The sequence below is a fragment of the Mobula hypostoma genome, chromosome 6 (assembly GCF_963921235.1).
Source record: "Mobula hypostoma chromosome 6, sMobHyp1.1, whole genome shotgun sequence".
NCBI lineage: Eukaryota > Metazoa > Chordata > Chondrichthyes > Myliobatiformes > Myliobatidae > Mobula > Mobula hypostoma.
This window is the reverse complement of record NC_086102.1, coordinates 187,454,179-187,477,057: the sequence shown is the minus strand read 5'-3', so window position 1 is coordinate 187,477,057 and position 22,879 is coordinate 187,454,179. Positions and strand designations below refer to the sequence as shown.

At 39.6% G+C, this 22,879-nt stretch overlaps 1 protein-coding gene across 3 annotated transcripts in view; it reads left to right on the top strand.

Moving 5' to 3' along the window:
* Positions 1–22,879, top strand: part of LOC134348689 (inactive dipeptidyl peptidase 10-like) — a 927,397-nt gene that overhangs the window by 790,371 nt on the left and 114,147 nt on the right. For all 3 annotated transcript variants that reach the window (XM_063052476.1, XM_063052475.1, XM_063052477.1), the window contains 3 exons: positions 15,397–15,494; positions 18,599–18,722; positions 19,054–19,092. In XM_063052476.1, coding sequence (XP_062908546.1) covers positions 15,397–15,494; positions 18,599–18,722; positions 19,054–19,092 — 261 coding nt within the window. The remainder of the gene's footprint in view (positions 1–15,396; positions 15,495–18,598; positions 18,723–19,053; positions 19,093–22,879) is intronic.

The following is a 22,879-nucleotide window of genomic DNA, read 5'->3' as shown; positions in this document are numbered from 1 at the left end:
CTCTGCGACGACACTGGTGCCAACCTGTATGGGTCCTAATGCCCTTCCCTTGGCCAACATTGGTGTCATGGAGAGGGGGGACTTGCAGCATGGGCAACTGCTGATCTTCCATACAACTTTGCTCAGGCCTGTGCCCTGGAGAGTGAAGACTTTCCAGGCGCAGATCCATGGTCTCGCAAGACTAACGGATGCCTTAATAATGTATACCATCAAACGAGATGATGTTTCTCCAAACCGGAGTGTAAAGCCCATAACACACAATAAATTATGAAGGTAGACAGATCATAAATATCACGCAAAACTGCATATATTAAATATTGTAAGGTACAGAACAGATTAACCCGTGACACTTTGAATGCGATGCAGCAGGGAGTTCTGAAGCTTAATGACCTGAGGAAGAAACTGTTTCCCATCCTGACTGTTCTTGTTTTTATGCATTGGAATCTCCTGCCTGATGGTAGGAAGTCAAAGAGGATGCTGGCTGGATGGGTGGGAACAACACAGATGATATGTCTACAAATAGAATAATCAAGTGCGTTCTGATTCAGTTGCACCTTGATGAAATAAGTAAGTCACACATTTGATCTGCACCTTTGGCTGCTGCTAATAGAATGCCCAAGTGATAAGCTTTTTAGAAAAATAACTAATAATTATGATAGTCACACACAGTTCTAAAGATTTCCTGAAGCCACAGATGTTTGAAGAGAGTTAGATCAATAAATTTAGTACATTATTACTAACTCATTATCTTGAGGAGGATATAATGTAATTAAAAGGTGTTAAACTGAAATTTAGCAAGATTCAGTATGAAGAGTTACTTTCCTTTCTGGTTTGAGAGGAATTGTTGTACAAGAGTACAGTTTGGATTTGAGGAGATGATGTACAGCTATCATTTTGTGAGTCAGTCTATTTACTGACATAATATTTCATGAGCAACCCCATTTCATTTTTTTGATTATGGTATCTATATCATTTCCAATTTAGCACACACAGAATGTTGGAGGAACTCAGTAGGTCAAGCAGCATCTTTGGAAAATAGTCAACATTTCAGGCAAAGACCCTTCATCAGGACTGAGAAGGAAGGGTAAAAAGATTGCAGGAGGGAAAGAAGAATAGCTAGACGGTGTTAGGTGAAGACAGGTGGGTGGAAAACATCAAGGACTGGAGAAGAAAGAATCTTCTCCAGGAGAGGAGAGTGGATATTAAGAGAGGAGGAGGGGATCTAGAGAGAAGTGAAAGGCAAATGAGAAGTGAATGGTCAGAGAAGAGAATAGAGGAATGGGGGAATCTTCCCTCTTCCTTCCTAGTCCTGAAGAAGGGTCTCAGCCTGAAATGTTGACTGTTTACTTTTTTCCACAGATGTTGCCTGACCTTCTGAGTTCCTCCAGTGTGTGCTGCTCTGGATTTACAGAATCTACAGAGTCTCTTGTGTTTGTTCATTTTCATAGATGCTGCTTGACCTGCTGAGTTGCTCCAGCATTTTGTATGTGTTGGGAATCACCTTTAGGTACTGAAAGAGGAACAGTGGAATTTTCAGAATTGTACTTTCAAATATCATCAAACAACTCCAAAAGATAGAGAAAATAGACATTCATGCCATAGAGTCATAGAAAAGCACAGAAACAGGCTCTTCGGCCCATCTAGTCTGTGCTGAAACCACTTAAAATACCAACTGCCATTGACCTGCACCAGGACCATTGTCCTCCATACCCCTTCCATCCATGTACCTATCCAAACTTCGCTTAAATGTTGAAATCAAGCTCACATGTACCACCTGTGCTGGCAGCTCATTCCACCCTCTCACAGCCCTCTGAGCGAAGACGCTTCCCTCATTTTCCCCTTAAACTTTTCACCTTTTACCCTTAACTCATGACCTCTGGTTGTAATCTCATCCAACCTCAGCCAATTATGCAAACAAGCTGTATGCATAATTGGCTTTGTAAGTAAAATGTACTAGACTCCTACATTGTATTCTTGAGTCTTTAGAGCAGAAAAATATTCCAAACAAAAGGGAATATGGAAAGATTACAAGAGAAGTCAAACAATAGATAAAAGAGCAAAGATATTTTCCTTTCCAACCCATACCAATCTCCTCACATCCCAAGATCTACCAGATTATATCCAAGCACCCCAAATCATTTCCTCATATATTATGGACCCAACTGATCCACCTAATATCCCAGCTTTTTGTTGCCCTGCAATATCTGCAGGCTGCTTCCAACACGCCTGAAGCTTTTGATGATGTGTGTTTCTTAATTGGACTTTTGTAACTTTGCAACAAGCAGCACTGCCATAACTCTTTGAGAATTCAACTCACAAAGAGATTCTCCCTTTACAACGTAAACAACAGGAATTCTGCAGATGCTGGAAATTCAAGCAACACACATCAAAGTTGCTGGTGAACGCAGCAGACCAGGCAGCATCTCTAGGAAGAGGTGCAGTCGACGTTTCAGGCCGAGACCCTTCGTCAGGACTAACCGAAGGAAGAGTTAGTAAGAGATTTGAAAGTTGGAGGGGGAGGGGGAGATCCAAAATGATAGGAGAAGACAGGAGGGGGAGGGATGGAGCCAAGAGCTGGACAGGTGATTGGCAAAAGGGATACAAGAGGATCATGGGACAGGAGGTCCGGGGAGAAAGACGGGGGGGGGGGGAACTCAGAGGATGGGCAAAGGCTATAGTCAGAGGGACAGAGGGAGAAAAAGGAGAGTGAGAGAAAGAATGTGTGTACAAAAATAAATAACGGATGGAGGACGAGGGGGAGGTGGGGCATTAGCAGAAGTTAGAGAAGTCAATGTTCATGCCATCAGGTTGGAGACTACCCAGACGGAATATAAGGTGTTGTTCCTCCAACCTGAGTGTGGCTTCATCTTTACAGTAGAGGAGGCCGTGGATAGACATGTCAGAATGGGAATGGGATGTGGAATTAAAATGTGTGGCCACTGGGAGATCCTGCTTTCTCTGGCGGACAGAGCGTAGGTGTTCAGTAAAGCGGTCTCCCAGTCTGCGTTGGGTCTCCTCTACTGTAAAGGTGAAGCCACACTCAGGTTGGAGGAACAACACCTTATATTCCGTCTGGGTAGCCTCCAACCTGATGGCATGAACATCGACTTCTCTAACTTCCGCTAATGCCCCACCTCCCACTCATACCCCATCCGTTATTTATTTTTATACACACATTCTTTCTCTCTCTCTCTCCTTTTTCTCCCTCTGTCCCTCTGACTATACCCCTTGCCCATCCTCTGAGTTCCCCCCCCCCGTCTTTCTCCCCGGACCTCCTGTCCCATGATCCTCTTGTATCCCTTTTGCCAATCACCTGTCCAGCTCTTGGCTCCATCCCTCCCCCTCCTGTCTTCTCCTATCATTTTGGATCTCCCCCTCCCCCTCCAACTTTCAAATCCCTTACTCACTCTTCCTTCAGTTAGTCCTGACGAAGGGTCTCGGCCCGAAACGTCGACTGTACCTCTTCCTGGAGATGCTGCCTGGCCTGCTGCATTTACCAGCAACTTTGATGTGTGTTGCTCTCGCTTTACAACTTTGATTAAAGGAATAACTGTCCCTTAATAGCTATCAAAGTGGGCTCATTGGAATAGTGCAGTGGGCCAAGAATAGAAATAAACAAGTGGAAGTGGGCCTGAAGATAGTAGAAACCATCCGGGGGATTGCTGGGGTCTCCCTCCACCTCTGTTTTGACTTTAAGCAGGACAAAGGGCCCAAAGCATTGCTGAGGATTCCTACCACCTAATCAACAATCTCTGTGACCCACGGCCATCAGAAAGGAGGTACAGGAGCATCAGGACTAGGATTGCCAGACTGGGTAACAACTGTGAGACTAATGAATACCCTGCCACTACTGAGGTCTTGCCACTAGGACAGCAAGTTGTTTACTGTATACGGTACAGTTTAGCTGTGCTGCATGCATTTTTAAATTGTATTTTAATTTATTTTTGGTAATATTTTGGTCTATGTGCTGTGTGTGTTATATGTTTTGTGGTTGTATACATGTAGTTAGATAACAATAAACTTGAACTTGAAAATCAAAATGATAAGTACCAAAAGGTGAACTCCAGGGACTGATTGAAGGGGTTCTGTAAAATAGATATTCACTGTTATGGTGACATACAGGTAGAAGGCAGGAGATTGGAGCTGGAAATGGATCAGCCACATGCCCTAATTCTACTCCTATATATTATAGTCTTATAGTAGATAACTTCCAATCTTAAGCATTCACCTCTTTATGATCTTGCTACCTCTTATTTTCTTGCATCTTTCAATCCACCTGCACTGATGTTTATTCTGCATTCTGTTATTGTTTTACATTGTACTATCTCAATGCACCATGTAATGATGTGATCTGAATGAATAATGCAAACCTAGCTTTGGGACATGCGACAATGATAAACCAATTGCAATTCTAAACAATTCCACGTATTAAACAATAAGGCACAGGAAGTTAGAAACCAAGTGCTAGAAATGGGGTTAATATGGATGAGTTCCCAATGATCACTGTGGACAAGGGTGAAGAACCTGAATCCATCCCATATGCGTTCCCTATCGGTCACATTCTCTTCAAATCTTACCAAAATTCAAAAGTTTCCACTCATTTTTGAGATAGCCTCATTTGTCATGATAGGTCTGGTAAGCTCCAGGATGCCAGCAGTTAATTTTAAAGGTGTTTGAATGATGATATGTTTTTTTTAAATTTTATTTTTATTTGGATAAGGAATTCACAATTATCATGTACTTTTTTCACACATATAACCTTTTCCATTTTTTTATATGTATAAAACTACAATTATTTATACATTCTTAAGTACACATTGAGATGATATAAAAGGAAAATAAACATTTAAATAGATAATTATGTACTGTGGTAAATCTAACCTATTAGGCTAAGTAATGAAATTAGTTGTTAAGAAAAATGGTAATAATAGTTTCCATACAACCGTTCTGGACCATTTCCACTGATCCAAAATGTTGCATACAAGCCTATATACCAACCATTGTAGGTGTTTATATCCCAATTTGTTCGTGCTTGTTCCTGCCCGCAGACGTAATTATCCAATCCCTATGTACTTATTTATTTAATTTTTTCATTTTTTTTTTTATCCCTTTCCCAAATCTTTCCCTTTACTTGTGTTAATTCTCTATTTTCCAAAAAAAAACATTTAGACTAGTGGTGTTTACGTTAGCAATATTACTGTGTTGATGAGAAGAGCAATATAAATCATTAGGAGAGTCATCTAAAGTCTGCTCGCATTGGGGTTATATATTCAATCCATTTATTCCAGATTTGATAAAATGTTTCTTTTTGAGTTCTCAGGGAGTAAGTCAACTTTTCCATTTTAAATATTTCCAAGATAATTTCGTACCAATCTTCTAATGTAGGTGGTATTGGATTTAGCCATTTTCTAGTGATTGATTTCTTACTTGCCGCTAAGAGGGCCTGCAGCAACTTTATATCTTCCTTCTGTTCAAGGAACAATACATGCCCCAAATAGAGCGTCTCAAAGTTCAGAGGTATCTGGGACCTAAGTACCTTAACTAATGTTCTATGAATACCTTCCCAAAATAGACTTAATTTAGGGCAATCCCAGAAAATATGAAAATGATTCACCTCCTTGGAGCCACACCTTCTCCAACACATCACATTTGTATCTTTATATTTTTCCTGAAATGGGGTCTTGAAGTATCTTATAATGTTTTTCCAACAATGTTCTCTCCAAGTCAAAGAATTAGTCGAGGACCATTGAAAGCTGCAGATTTTCCCCCAAGCCTTCTCTGAAAGTACCAACCCCGCTTCTTTCTCCCACTTCTCTTTAATATACAGTGTATTTACATTTTTAGCATGGGAGAGTGCATTATATAGGCGAGAAAATGATTTACTAGGTATTGAACTGCAAGCCGAATTCAGAATCTTGAAAAATTCTAATTCTACTTTTGATAGTCTGTACATCTACACCTCTGGTTAACATAGTTTCATATTTGAAGGTACCTAAAAAAGTCATTATGTTCTAGGCCATGTTTGTCCTGCAGGATTTGGAAACTTTGTAATACTCTTTTATCTATAAATGAGAGGTAGGTTGTAAGACCTTTCTTTATCCATAGCTCAAATCTTTTATCTCCTCTGTTGGGAAGGAATTCGGTATCATATGCACACCATCTAAAGAGTTTTAACATGTTATTAATTCCACATGAATTAAGCACCTTCTGCCATACTTTTAATGTAAGATTTATCCAAGCATTATTAAATTTTTCCAACTGGGCCATCAATCCTTTGTCAGCTATTGAGGCCTGAAGAGGAAAACTGTCAACTAATCCAAATTCTATTTCCTTCCATCTAGCCTTATATTCCCTATTACACCAATATAACAGAGGGGTTATCTGTGAGGCATAAAAATAATTTCTCAGGCAAGGAAGAACCATACCTCCTCCTTCCTTCCCTAACTGTAAGGTGTTATATCGAATTCTAGGTTTCCTTCCTTGCCAAATGAAGCGGGAAATCCATTTGTCCCATTCCCTGAATTGATTATCATCCACCTCCACCGGTAAAGTACGGAAAAGATACAATAACCGAGGAAGAATATTAATTTTTATAGTATTTATCCTTGAATTTAAACTTAAAAAGGGGATAAGATTCCATCTATGCATATCTGCTTTTATCTCTGAGATTAATGGCCCATAATTTACCTGTGACAGTGTTGAAAGATCCTTCGGCAGGGTTATTCCTAAATATTTTAATGATTTAGCTTCCCACTTAAGATCGTATATATCCTGCAATTTTTTGGATGGTGTATAATTTAGGGACATAACCTGCGTTTTCTTTACATTTATTTTATAACCTGATATTTTCCCAAAGTCATCCAACAGTGTAAACAATCCTATAAATGATTTTTCTGGTTCACTCAGATAGACCAAAACATCATCTGTGAATAACGCCACTTTCTGTTCAATCCCTGCCACCTTGATACCTTTTACGATTTCGCTCTGTCTTATTAGTTGGGCAAGTGGTTCAATATATAGCGCAAAATCTGAAATATGTTCATAATTAAGCGTAGTTGATATTAAAGTAGCTACCCCTCTTTTGTGACTCAATTTATATGATGAATAAAATATATGCTTAAAGCCCATTCTTTTTAATTTTCCATGTTCAGATTGGCTCATATGTCTTTCCTGGAGGAAAGCTATTTGTACCCTCTCTTTTTTCAATTTAGACATAATCTTATTTCTTTTAATTGGATTCAAAACCCCATTAACATTATAGGAAATTATTTTTACCAATTCAGTTTGCATTTTTCTCTAGTAGAAAAAAAGCACTCTCCTTTTCTAACCAAACAGTAAGCAATCCCTTCTCAACAGTAAACCAAGACATATAACCACACCCTAGACATTTCTGAACGTATAACATTTGAAAATTTTTCCCGACTTCCCACAGTGAGGCCTGAGCGAATGATGATATGTTTTTAAAAAGCTTGCTAAGAACTAATTACTGAATCTCAGTCTAACCAATAAATGTTTTAAATTATTTATTGAAAATTACTTATATTCATTTAAAAGTGTGTCATGAGTTTCTTTCTAGATTTTGAGGATGTGACTAAACACATTGATGAAGATAGAGCAGTAGATGTAATGTATATGGATTTCAGTAAGGCATTTGATAAAGTACCCAATGCAAGGCTTATTGAGAAAGTAAGGAGGCATGGGATCTAAGAGGACATTGCTTTGTGGATCCAGAACTGGCTTGTCCACAGAAGGCAAAGAGTGGTTGTAGACGGGTCATATTCTGCACGTGGTGACCAGTGGTGTGCCTCAAAGATCTGTTCTGGGAACCCTACTCTTTGTGATTTTTATACAAACGTTTGTAGATGACCTGGATGAGGAAGTGGAGGGATGGGTTAGTAAATTTGCTGATGACACAAAGGTTGGAGGTGTTGTGGATAGTGTGGAGGGCTGTCAGAGATTACAGTGGGACATTGATAGGATGCAAAACTGGGCTGAGAAGTGGCAGATGGAGTTCAAACCAGATAAGTGTGAGATGCTTCATTTTGGTAGGTCAAATATCATGGCAGCATTTAACATTAATTGCTGTTGGACTCCAGCCATATTCCACCAAGATACAACACAGGGCGTCACGGGAGGTTGTTCCTGCCTGTGGCCATCGAACTTTGCAGCTCCTCCTGTGGAGGGTCAGACACCCTGAGCGAATAGGCTGGTCCTGGATTTATTTCCATCTGGCATAGTTTGCATTTTGTTGTTTGATTGTTTGTGGTTTTTGTATTGCTATATTTATGCTCTATTCTTGGTTGGTGCGGCTGTAACGAAACCCAATTTCCCTCGGGATCAATAAAGTATATATCTATCTATCTATCTACCTACCTATCAAGGCTCTTGGCGGTGTGGAGGATCAGAGGGATCTTGGGATTCGAGTCCATAGGGCACTCAAAGCTGCTGTGCAGGTTGACTCTGTGGTTAAGAAGGCATACAGTGAATTGGCCTTCATCAAACATGGAATTGAATTTAAGAGCCGAGAGGTAATGTTGCAGCTATATAGGACCCTGGTCAGACCCTACTTGGAGTACTGTGCTCAATTCTGGTCACCTCACTAGAGGAAGGATGTGGAAACATATTGAAAGGGTGCAGAGGAGAGTTACAAGGATGTTGCCTGGATTGGGGAGCATGCCTTATGAGAATAAGTTGAGTGAACTCGGCCTTTTCTCCTTGGAGTGATGGAGGATGAGAGGTGACCTGATAGAGGTGTACAAGATAATGAGATGCATTGATTGTGTGGATAGTCAGAGGCTTTTTCCCAGGGCTGAAATGGCTAGCACGAGAGGGCACGGTTTTAAGATGCTTGGAAGTAGGTACAGAGGAAATGTCAGAGGTAAGTTTTTTATGCAGAGAGTGGTGAGCTGCACACATTTTTCAACCAGCGCACAAAGGAAATTCATGTGCGCACAAGAGATTAGTTACCTAAAATAATGCAGTAATTAATAATTATACTTATTGAAAATAATCTTTTAGCTAAATGTTTCTGTTAACTAGTTAGTCGGTTTTTCAAATACCACAATGCACGTCACTAATTTACGTCACCTCACCTTTCCTGTTCCGGTTTGTACAGCTGCATCACGGTGGCAGCCATCTCTGGCGGACTGTGTTCATATTGTACAGTTTACAAAGATCTGTTTCAAATTCTGTAGATCGCTTACTAATTTTTATTGAAAAAGATCAGTGAAATGACCCTGTGGCTATATACTCTCACTAGAAATTGATAAACATCACATACAAAGTAGCTTTACAGGTTTTCAGTGATGCCTTTGATGAACTGGCTGCACTGTGCAAGATTCTGACATTGTTTGATTCACTTCATTTTGCGTGAAGCAAAATTAACAAGATTAGAAAGCAATATCTGGGAGACAATGTTTTGTGGAGTGACAAAGTTAAAGCTTTGCTAAGCCAACAATGTGAAGAAAACGTCACAGTAGATACGACATGGACTAGAAGGGCCGAGATGGCCTGATTCCATGCTGGAATTGTTATGTGGTTATATGGTTATAAGTTTGCTGTTGACTTTTATAAATAGTCTTTGTGTTCATTTAGAAGAAAGGTTTCCTGAAGATGAGGTACAAGAATGGTCAGCTTTTGATTTCTCCACAATTGCAGATTGTGACTTCACATTTGGCGATGAACAAGTTAATGCCTTATGTCTAAAATATCATGATTTTCTAGCTGAAAATACTGTAATAGTTAGACAGTTTAATGATTTCAAATTTTCCGTGCAAGAAAAAATTAAATCCAAACTGATTTCAAACTTTGCTCAAATGGTGGCATTTGTACTTCAAAATGAACAGTTTTGCGACCTTGCACAATTGATGGACATTTGGGGACCTTTCTGCGTCTAGTGCGGACTGTGAGCAAGGTTTTAGCCTAATGAATCAACTCAAAAACAAGCTGAGAAACCGTTTAGGTGAATGTCATTTGGATATGTTAATGAGAATCAAAAGCTATCAATTGGATGGAAGTTCTATTAGTCTAGATAGAGTTTACAAAGAATGGGTAAATGCCAAAGACAGGAGAGAGAAAAAGTAACTGAGTGACTTAAATATGTATGTCATTTTGTTGTTATTCTGTGCAGTTTTATGTCAAATATTTTGTAAACCTACATAAAGTGTGCCATGTGTGCATTCAGTGCGTACATACTTTTGTCACGGAAAAAAAATTTGCACAACATAAGATTTTTGTGCACACTGACTACTAAAAATTAGAGAGAACATTGGTGGTGAGTGCGTGGAATGGGCTGCCGGCGGCGGTGGTGGAGGCGGAAACGATAGGGTATTTTAAGAGACTCCTGGATGGATACACGGAGCTTAGAAAAATAGAGGGCTATGGGTAAGCCTAGGTAGTTCTAAGGTAAGGACATGTCCGTCACAGCTTTGTGGGCTGAAGGGCCTGTATTGTGCTGTAGGTATTCTATGCTTCTCTGTTTCTATCAGGGAATTCCCAACCATTTTAATGCCATGAGCCTCACCATTAACCTGGGGTCATTGGATACCAGGGTGGAAACCTCTGTTGTAGATTGTTAGTGTGATTTGAAATTATTTTTACTTTTTGATTTATCAAACTTTACCATGCTCCTGGTTTGAATATAACAATTTCCTTTTTAGATTGTTTCACAGATTTGGTGTTTGGGGGATATGCACTTATAGGAGAAATATGGAGTCTGGATGGGAATCATTGATCAAGTGTAAAGATAAATTAAGTTTCAAAAAATGTATTATACTGGGCAAAACACACAAGGGTCACCACTGGAAACGTCAACAGTTTACTCATTTCCATACATGCTGCCTGAGCTGCTGAGTTCCTCCAGCATTTTGTGTGTTTTGCCTTGGGTTTCCAGCATGAATGTATACTGGGATCAGCAAGTGATTCAAAACTAAAGGCTCTACATGCATATATAAGGCTAATACTCTATAGTGAGTTGTCACTTGAAACATCCTGCCTGGTGTATAACAGATTATAGATTATTCTTACTAATACAAAATCAGGTCCATTTTAAAGAAGATTAACATATAAAAATGCTATTTTAAGGTGTTGAAATGAGTGCCATTGAATTGTGAATTTTCTTTAAAATATTAAATGTTGCTCATAGCATTTCATAAGTTTCTAAACCAATCCCAAAGAAGGGGATTTGTTCTTCTAGGCTTGTGTAGCACCAGTCTTATCCTGTGTGACCAGTGGTCGCCCTCTTTACAGAAAATCAATTACACCTGGTGCTAATGGTAGCCCTCCCACCCTGAAAAAACTCATTTCAGGGAGGTCTCGACCGGAAGTCTCTACCTCATAGCAGTCTGTGTCAATGCATTTGTTAATTTTGCAAGACATCAGATTCACAAGTGTTTTGTGAGACAGCTGACTTCTGAATTCTGTCTTAATGTGCCATGTTCACAATAGCTGCTGTCTTGGTTGATGAGCAGGCATAGTTTTTTGCTATTTCTGAATCAGGAAACATTTTCCTGAATAGCTTGCCTGTGTGCTTACACACCTGGAATGGCAGGTTATGCTCAACGATGAAAGATGTAAAGTACACCTCAGCTCTAGTGGCCTTCCCTGTCAGAGTTTGGTTTTCTGCTGAAAAGAACTCTGAAATACTTGAGCAGCCTTCCCTGTGCTTAGCCTCCCTAATATGTTGTGGTCCCTAAAAGAAATAAAAGCATAAGGTGTATCCTTATTACAGGTGTGCGCCGCTTAACGTCCATTCGGACAACATCCGATCGCATATACGGCCATAGTCTATCACTCACGCACGCGCACGCACGCACACACCCACACACGCACGCACACACACACACACACACACACACACACACACACACACACACACACACACACACACACACACACACACACACACACACACACACACACACACAGCCTGCAATAGTCGGAATCAGAACTTACTTTCTTACATCGAAATGGAGTATTTTAAATGAGTGATTTAGAAGTTTTGTATCTTCAAGTTCAAGTTTATTGTCATCTGGCTGATTGTCCACAAACGAAACAACCTCTGTCCGGAGCACGGTGTAGCCACAATACATATATCACGCACACCACATAAAACAATATATTACCATATTATTTAATAAAGTGTAATTCAAAATGCATATAAAGTGCACAGCACAGGTAAACAGTTTGCTGTCCTAATGACGAGACCTCGATGGAGGCTGGATATTTATTAAAATCGTTTTTTCTTCTAAAAACGGCTGTGGTTAAACCCAGCCCATCGCGGGCTTTGATGTAGCTGTAAGTGGAAGTGTTTCAGGAAAAAAACCCCGAAGAATTTGCTTGCTGCAAGCATGTTTTTAAAGATGTCTTAGCAGACAATTTTGGAATTTCACTCCAATCTAAACCCCGCTCTAATCCCCTTTAAGATGCCAACGTGCCCCACCTGTATAGGACAGCCTTGCGTAGTCAGGTTGTCACCACCAGCCTTGGGAATTTCTTCGCCAAGCTTTTGTACTTCATCACCGACTGTTGTCCGGATGATTTCAGCGTCATTACAGACAGCAGTAACTAAACTGATGGAATATGGAAGAGAGAGAGAGGTCGAATGTAAAGCCTGCCCACAGGGAAAACTGATAGGTCTACTTAGCACAAAGAGAGATCAAGCAGGATTCATTCATTTTCTTTCTTTCTTTCTTTTCTCCCCCTCTCCCTCTCTAAAAAATCAATTTCCGGGATATTGTATAAAATTTGCGGGCATCAGGGAGCCGCTATCGATATGCGGGAGACTCCCGGAACTCGTGGGAGAGGTGGGATGTCTGTAATAGGCCATCAGAAGAACCCAGTATCAGAAGGAGGCAGTGAATAGAAACAACACACTCCTGAAAATAAGGTTTTGTTTGTAAGAAAAAAAAATGTACAAAATAAGTACAAAATATTTACATGAGCAAGAACAATTTAAAATTCAAACATTCTATTTAGGTTCCAAATCTTAGATATTAACAAAAACCAAATTCCTGTTTAGTTAGAATCAGAGAGATTCATTAGAATAATCTTTGTTACTCCAATTTCTTTAACTAATTAGATCTAGTGTTATTCCCTATTTAAAAGTTTCCAGACTAAACTTTCCTTTTTACTTATCCCTAGTTAGTTAGAGAACCAAATATAATTCCTATTTTCAAATATTATAGTTAACTTCCAGTTTCAGTTCCAGGCAGTACATCTACAAGTCTAAATTCAAATGTAAAAATTATATATACACAGTTTAACTCCTTTCACAACAATTCTTCAACATCACAACTCTTAAACAAAGTAAATCTCATTCAGTAACTTATCAAAGTCTGTGCAAAACCAAATTCAGATTCTTTGTATCAATGTCATTCCTGCCTGTGGCCATCAAACTTTACAACTCCTCCCTTGGAGGGTCAGACACCCTGAGCCAATAGGCTGGTCCTGGACTTATTTCCTGCATAATTTACATATTACTATGTAACTATTTATGGTTTTATTACTATTTATTTATGGTGCAACTGTAACGAAAACCAATTTCCCCCGGGATCAATAAAGTATGACTATGACTATGTCTATAAACTTGTACATCCAACCATATTAAATCCTTTGCATCATTACACATTTTGTTCCCGTGCTGGTTCTTCATCTGGGTTGCCCGTCATCTTGGTTCATTGGATGAAATAGTTGATCATTCACAGCAAGTCAATTCACAAACTTGACCAAATGCCTTGGTATGATTTTGCAGAACTGATTCCCGACTACACAGTAGGGATTTTGGACACTGGTTGCTGCCGATATTGTCTCATTATAGCTGTAGCTTCAATAAATCTTTTATCACTATTATCTCCCCTCCAGGGGTTTCACCCTGAGGTTTTCAAGTTAATAAGGTAAAGATACTCACTACTAATTCCACTCTTAACAATTCATGTCTTCAACTTATAATAGTTGCTGCGTTTCTCTCCTTCTCTGTCCTGTGTCCAACCCGCCCCCCCCCCGTATAATTCTTTTTTTAAAATCGGTAAACCTCGATTTCATCCCTCCGCAAGTAGAATTTTCTAACATTACAATTTTGGGTTTCATTAACCTGGGTTACACTTGGCAGCATTATTGAGCTGGCCTCTCAACATACTGTATATAGTACTTGCTTATAAGCTCAGTAGAAGATGCCTTCTTGCACAACATTTAGGAAGGTATTTTTATCCTTTCTAGTATCTGACAATGTCAGTCCAGGGCAAACTGGAGCATTCAGTCCAGAGACGCATGTAGTTCAATGGTTTACATTTGTAGCACCCTGAGAAAGGTTTCACTGCTAATGTAGTGGTTTTTCTGAAGAAGCAGTGTTTGGGATAATGGGTGCTTTGGAATGTGAGTCATCCAGTGACAGGAAGGTGTTTTTGTGCCGTGAGCCTGACACCAGGATGATCTGGGTCTTTTGTTCAGTGGGAAATGAAGAGAGAAGATGCCAGAGCAGAACCATGATCCGAAGAAGGCTGGGAGATTGAAGGAGGATCGACGAAGGGGAATCCGTGAGCTCCAACTTGTACACGTTAGACTGTTTCATTAAAATGGGCCCCTTTCTTTTTTTGCTTGTTCTTCACTAACCCTGTAGTCAAATTAAGAATTATAAAGCTAAATCGTTGTATTGTATGTGGTGTACTGTTTGTTATTTCGTGGTACTTATTTGCAACAAGGGAACAAATCACACAGCATCCACACAAACAGGGAGTTTCAGGGTGGACTCGCATCTCAATCTCACCCGTTTGGCAGGACCAGAGATTGCCTTCCCTAGACTTAGGCAACCGACAGAACCTGAGGGTTGCACATTAAATACTCAATGTTCTCAAATTTAATACAATGCTTTACTCTCATCCAACATTACCGTCCATCAAGCTAAAAGTGTTTTAATTCATGAAGTTTTGGAAGAAAATTTTGAACATAGGTTAAAAACAGCTGTGTGATGCTAAAGCTTTGTGACCTTATGGACATCCTGTGTTTTCCAATTAAGTTTCAAGTTTGCATAACTAAGATTATTGTGCTGGCCACAACTATTCCCTAGAGTGATAACACAGCTGCACAAACAAGTTAAGTGTAGACGGATGAACCACAAATTATGAGTATTATGAACTATCATCTCTTTATCCTGCTAACGGGGAAGGGCTGACTTCACTCACATGTCTGCTACTAGATATAAACACAAGCTGATTTCCTGGTAACTCAGAATTCCTCTCATGGACTCTTCATGATATCAGGCTAAAATGAAAGATTTCCCAGTTGTAGTCTTGTATGGAGCTTTATTTTAAAAATTGTTTGACAAGGTTTATTCGTGATTGCAAGAAATGCACTCATAATGTTGTGAACCTTTCTAAATATTAATTTTTATATTTTTTTCAGGCAGGCCAAGTCAATCCAATAGTGAAGCTATTTGTAGTGAATCTTTATGGACCAACTCACACCCTTGAATTAATGCCACCAGAGAGCTTCAAATCCAAGTAAGATTTTGTTCACAATAATTCTCATTTTATAGCTTCGAGAAGAATGATATATTTTTGTCAAGTTACAAAAATTGCAGAGAAGGTATCAAATGTGCATTGGGATGGCAGCTGAAAGATTGTTTTGGGATTCAGGTTCCAGTATAGAACAATCACTCAATGAACTAATCTTCCACTCCTTTTCCATGCATTTCCCTGAATTCTCCCAATAGCACAGCTTTCATTAAGTTAGAGTCTATTAGTCTAATTCTGTTGATGACATTGTCATGTAAAAGCTACATCAAATTTGTTTAATCTAGTCTTTTACTTTTCATTAAAAGATTATAAATCCAGTACATTTCCAGAGCTGGGGTAAGGTCAATATGATGAATCAAGCCTCAAGTGTAAAACTAATCACGAATAAATATTATCCTCACTGTCTAGATTCTTTTTACATTGTATCTCAATGATTTGTATGAAAGAATTGATGGCTTTGTGGCCAAGTTTGCGGACAATACGAAGATAGGTGGAAGGACAGGTAGTCTTGAGGAAGTAGAGAGGCAATTGAAGGACTTAAACAAATTAGGAGAATTGGCAAAGTGTCCGATGGAAAAGTGTAGGGAAGTATGTGGTCATGCACTTTGGTAGAAGAAATGAAGGCATAGGCTGTTTTCTAAATGCAGAGAGAATACAAAAATCTTGGGAGTCCCCGTGCAGTATTTTCTTAAGGTTAATTTGCAGGTTGAATTGAGCCAGTGGTCAGGAAGGCAAATGTAATATCAGCATTCATTTCAAGAGGATTAGAATATAAAAGCAAGGATGTAATGTTAAGGCTTCAAAAGGTGCTGGTGTAGCCTCATTTGGAGTGTGGTGAGCAGCTTTGGGCCCCTCATCTAAGAACAGAAATGCTGACATAGGAGGGTTCACAGGAGCTTCACAAAGGTGATTCCAGGATTGAAAGGCTAATCATATGAGGAACATTTGATGGCTTTGAGCCTGTACTCACTGGAATTCAGAAGAATTGTGTGTGGGGGTGGGGGGGGGTGGCAGATCTCATGGAAACTTATCGAATATTGAAAGACCTCAAAACCTATGGTAGAGGGAGTCCAAGATCAGAGGACACTGGCTCTGAATAGAGGGATGTCCATTTAAAATGGAGTTGAGGAGGAATTTCTTTAGCCAGAGAGTGGCAAATCTGAGAATTCACTCTCACAGGCAGCTGTGGAGGGCAAGTCATGGGTATATTTGAGGCAGAGGTTGATGGATTCTTGATTAGTCAAGGCATGAAGGGATATAGGGAGAAGGCAGGAGATTAGGGCTGAAAGGAAAATGGATCAGCCATGATGAAATGGAGAAGCAGACTTGTTGGGACAAATGGCCTAATTTCTGTTCCTGCATCTTATTGTCTAATGGACTAATGGACAAGTAGACAAATATCGTAGGAGCCAGAATCTGAGCCACTGCAGTTGATTTAAAACTCATATCATTCAATCATCTAACTGCGCTAAAACTATTAGCTGCTGAGATTAACGTGTTTTACAGCTTCAGGTGACTAGTTACAGTTCATTGGTACAAGTGTTACCTCCTGTGCTATCCTGCAATGTATTATCCTGAATCATCATCATGTGCCATCTCATATGGCATGGGCAGTCATGGTCTTCCATTTGTCTTTCATCTGATTCTTTTCCCAATGCTGACCATGATTGTTCTCGGCAATTTTTTCTACAGAAGTGGTTTGCTGTTACCCTCTGTTGTGTTTTTAATATTTCTATAATATTTGAGTAAACTGCATATATTGTTTGCTTAAGCACTCTTTTTATATATATATAAAACTATGCTAATTGCATATGTCATCACGCTACCATGTGATATGTGTGCGCCTCGCTTAAAAGTAAACTCAAAGTTAGACCCACATTCCTGGTATTGCATTTTCATTTGAGTTAGTTTAATGTTTTGAAGTTATAAAACATAACACCTTCTTCTGGAGAGTGTCTTTACAAGACCGGTGACCAACCCCAACCATTATCAATACTCATCAGAGACTGTCTGCCTAGTGTCGCATAACCAGGAGTTGTGATACGAACCAGCTGCTCCTACAACCATCCGTCACCTGCTCCCATGACTTCACATGACCCTGATCAGGGATGAAGGGACTAGGCAGGTGCTACACCTTGCCTAAGGGTGACCTGCAGGCTAGCGGAGGGAAGGAGAGCCTTACACCTCCACCCTGCCATCTAAGATCTACAATATTCTTTCTCATAATCTGTTAACATAGTACTTGCATGGTTTGGTCTCCTTCATGCTTCTGGGTGTAGCATCATTAGCAAGGCCATTATTTTTGTCCATGATAAATTTTGTAAATATCTTATATACAATATCTTCAGCTCCTTCATCGCGTCTTTTTAACCTGCAAGCTTAGGGCCCTGTGGAAACCTTGTGGTGTAATCCTATTATTACCAACACCTTTTCATGGATGAGAGTCAGAAAAATAAATATGGCTGTCACAGAGAGCTGCGCATATCATAGCTGTTTTATCACCAATGTTGTTTAAACTGCCATGGCTTCATGTGACCCTGATGGGGGTGGGGGGGGGTACTACAAGTACTACACCTTGTCCAAGGATGATATGCAGGCCTGTTGCGGGAGGTGGTGGAGGAGTCCCTTACACTTCCATTGGTAGAGGCGCATCTGCACCCCGCCAACCAATTAGCCTGAAAGAAAGCACAATGTTTACTGCTGTGCACTCACCAATCTGCAATTTTCCCCTTCTTATTTGATGCAATAATCCTCTAACAACCATTACAGAAGTTTCTTTTATGGTTCTAGTTATAGTAATTGACTTATTTCAGTTCCAGTTACTTGACTTGTCTGCATTATAAATATGAGCTGCAAGTCATATCTGTGCCAAAAGTAGATGGAATATTTATTTCTAATGAAGTAGATGTATCAACATATGGTGATTTATACCGAGGGAAGAGCTCTTCACACTTTGACTTTGATCAAGCTCTTTGTTTGATACACAGATCAGTTAGATCAATTTCACAGTGTCACGTTCAGTAATATTAATGTGGATGTTAAAACATCTCTTTCTACCAGTTCTGAGATTACACCTTTTTTTGATTCAGGGAATATTATATCACAATGGTGAAGTGGGTCAGCAACACCAAGACAGTAGTAAACTGGTTGAACAGACCTCAGAATGTTTCTATTCTTACGACATGTGAAATAACCACTGGGGCTTGTTCTAAGGTAGGACATTCTGCTTACAAATAACCTGTTTGTCATCTGTAATGTGGTTAAATACTAAAACATGTTAAAGAACACTTCAAATCAGCTAAGAAATTCGAGAGTATATGACTATTGATTCAGCATCTTCATCTAATATATATATATATATATTTATTGAAATTATTAAGTGATAAAGTTTCATATATTACAGTTCAAAATAAGGATAAAAGATGTGCATTTTATGATCATTTACCAAACCTGATAACCCATTTGGTTTGAATCCTTTCGGACAGATTGCATACGCTTTGTCCTTTCCAAGCCTCCTTCATTTCACCTTCTCTTACTATTTTAGAAGCATGAAGCAGTCTCTGAAGTCTGGCTTTCTAAACAGGTAAGAAAACTACCTTATTGAAGTGTCATTAAAACACTACAGTGAACGTGGGTGAACCTATCTTCGTCATGGAGCTAAGGGTTTTTGGTAAAATTGAGATCAGTAGACTGCAAAGATTCTGAAGTTGTTGCAGTGGAACTGTGGAGTGACCCATGAATTCTAACTTAGTATTTTACTTACCTATAGCCCTCCTAGATTGTCATGTGAGACCCCAATTTTAAGTGGTCCATATTCTCACCATGATAATCCAAAAGTGAGAGCTGCAATGGAAATGATATTATCTTGCATGTCCCTAACATGAAGTTTGACAAGAAATGCTATATCAAATTTAATAGTAGGCATGATTTGACCTATTTAATCCCAATTAACTTGAATTTCGTCATATGGTGCGAAGAAAACAAACATTGTACTTGGATCTGTGGACCCACATCCCTACAATTAATAGGGTAGTTTTAATTTGCTGGGGCAAAACTACAACCAGCTGTCAGTTGTCGTTCCATAACCCATTTTCTTTTTTGCATTTAATGGAAAATAAATAGCTGATTAGTTTACTTTTTATAATACAAAATAAAAAATAAAATTAGCCTTGTCCCCATGCGTTTCTCTTTCTCTGCAACTTTTTCCATTTAACTCTAATACCTCTAATATTATTTGAAAACTAATGTTCAAAGCCTCTTTCATATACAACAGTAAAAATAAAGCTGCAGAGTTTCGATTATCATCTACTTTTTGAAGTAGGTGGGACAAGTATTTATAGAGTTTTTCCACTGAGCCAAGCAGGATTGAATGCTGGCAGCTAAATCTGTGGCTTTTAAATGAAATGTATTTATTTATTTTAGAGATACAGCACAGAACAGGCTATTCCTGCTCTCCAAGCCGCACTGCACAGCAACCTCCCCGATTTGATCCCAGTCTAATCATGATACAATTTACAATGACCAATTAACCTACCAACCAGTATGCTTCGGACTGTGGGAGGAAACTGGAGCATCTGGATGAAACCCACATAGTCATAGGGAAAATATACAAACTCCTCACAGGCAGCAGAGGGAATTTAACCTGGGTCTTGAACTTTCGGTAATGTCCCCCTTCACCATTCCCCATGCCCTTTTCCCACTCTCATCTTATCTCCTTGCCCGCCCATCACCTCCTTCTAGTGCTTCTCGCCCCTTTTCTTTCTCCCATGGCCTTCTGTCCTCTCCTATCAGATTCCCCCTTCTCCAGCCTGTATCTTTTTCACCAACTTCCCAGCTCTTTACTTCACCATTCCCCCTCCAGTTTCACCCATCACCTTGTGTTTCTCCCTCCCCTCCCCCACCTTTTAACTCTACCCCTCATCATTTTTTATCCAGTCCTGTCAAATGGTCTTGGCCCAAAACGTTGACTGTGCTTTTTCCATAGAAGTTGCTTGCCCTGCTGAGTTCCTCCAGCATTTTGTGTGTGTTACTTGGATTTCCAGCATCTGCAGATTTTCTCTTGTTCGTGATCCTCCAGGCATTTTTTTTTTAACGTAGTACCAGTTACGCCACTGCTGTTTAGGGCAACAGTGAAGGTCCTCCATCTCTGTCTGTGTAGAAGGATTCTTCACTGATGTTTCCGTATCATTTTATTTTATCTGTCAGGGTTGTTAGCTCTGAACTGAACTCCCGAACCTGGAGGACCAGTGGACCACTCCCAGTCTGGCCTCTACCCTTTGACCTGTTTGGCAGGGGTGACCTACCAAAGTCCTGGCTCCAGCCAACATAGCTCTCCGGGTCATTAAGGCACGCAAGCCTCCAAACCTGATGACAAGATTGTGGTCCTTTTGGAGGCTCCTCCAGGCATAACACTTCTCTATTTTAATCTTACATATGGTAAAAGATTTGATAAGATTATTTTCCGGGTTAACGATAATTAGTTATGTAATGAAAATCAAATGATTAAGTTTTTTGTTTGGCAATATGCTGTTCTTCATTTATTAAGTTTAAATTTCAAAGTACATTTTATTATCGAAGTGTATATATATGTCACCATATACAACCCTGAGATTCATTTCCTTGTGGGCATGTTCAATAAATCTATAGAATAATAACTGTTACAGAATCAATGAGTGACCACCCAACTACAGCATTCAACCAGAGTGCAGATACAGAATGAAATAATAATAATAAACAAGTAATAAATACCAAGAACATGAGATGAAGAGTCTTTAAAAGTAAGTCCATAAGTCGTGGGAACAGTTCAATTATGGGGTAAGTGAAGTTGAGTGAAGTTATTCCTTTTGGATAGACATGCAAAACTAGTGACATTTGTTTCATGGTTCCAACATAGCGAACATTTCTTTCCAACCATGAACCTTACATGGTCATCTTCAGGGAGAAACTTACTCTACCAAGTTGTCACCAATCTCAACAGAGAGGCCCTAGACCAACATGGTTAATTCGGGGTTAAATCCAGCCATGTTACAGAGGTCAGAACTATCTCATCCACAAAAAAAAATGAAAAACAAAACTTTGACAGGTAGTTAAACCATGTCTTCATCTGATCCTGATGCCCTGGTGAATGGCCTCACCTGAAACATCGACTATTACTCTTTTCCATAGATGCTGCCTGGCCTGTTGAGTTCTTCCAGCATTTTGTCTGTGTTGCTCCATCTTAACTAGTTATTAAAATGGTATTAATAAATGGAGCATCAAATTTATTACTAACAATACGGAAAAAGTGTGCATCTGGTGATAAAGCTGATTCATGACGCAGTGGAATTGTCTGGGTAATTCAACTGTTAATCAAGCCTGACAACATTTTCATACTTGACCTAGATTGAATTGAATACGAATTTGTGTTTCATTATCATTCACTCCTTCCAACTCAACTATTTCTACTTGGATTGTGAGAAGCTTCTGCACTCCCTTCCATTGCTCCATAATTAATTTTTTTTACTATATATATGGATATATTGGGTGGGGAGAAAGTGTAGATACATCTCCACCAAAGGAGGTGTAAGGTACTCCTTTCCTCCATTAGCCTGTGGGTCACCCTTGGGCAAGGTTTAGCACATACTTTACCCCCAACCCCCCCCCCCAATCAGGGTCACATGAAGCCATGGCACATGACGATATGGATATATAAATTGACATTTTCAACTCTACAATTCACTGCTCTGACCGCACATCCCACCCTATATCCTGGTCAGTGGCTAATATACGGCTATCAATAGTTGTAGGCTGAAGTTTCTAAACCCGCTGATGTGTCTAAATATAACCATATAACCATATAACAATTACAGCATGGAAACAGGCCATCTCAACCCTTCCAGTCCGTGCCGAACTTTTACTCTCACCTAATCCAACCGACCTGCATTCAGCCCATAACCCTCCGTTCCTTTCCTGCCCATATATCTATCCAATTTAACTTTAAATGACAACATCAAACCTGCCTCAACCACTTCTGCTGGAAGCTCATTCCACACAGCTACCACTCTCCGAGTAAAGAAGTTTCCCCTCATGTTACCCCTAAACTTTTGCCCTTTAACTCTCAACTCATGTCCTCTTGTTTGAATCTCCCCTACTCTCAATGGAAAACGCCTATTCACATCAACTCTATCTATCCCCCTCATAATTTTAAGTACCTCTATCAAGTCTCCCCTCAGCCTTCTACGCTCCAAAAAATAAAGACCCAACTTGTTCAACCTTTCTCTGTAATTTAGGAGATGAAACCCAGGTAACATTCTAGTAAATCTTCTCTGTACTCTCTCAATTTTGTTGACAACTTTCCTATAATTCGGTGACCAGAACTGTACACAATACTC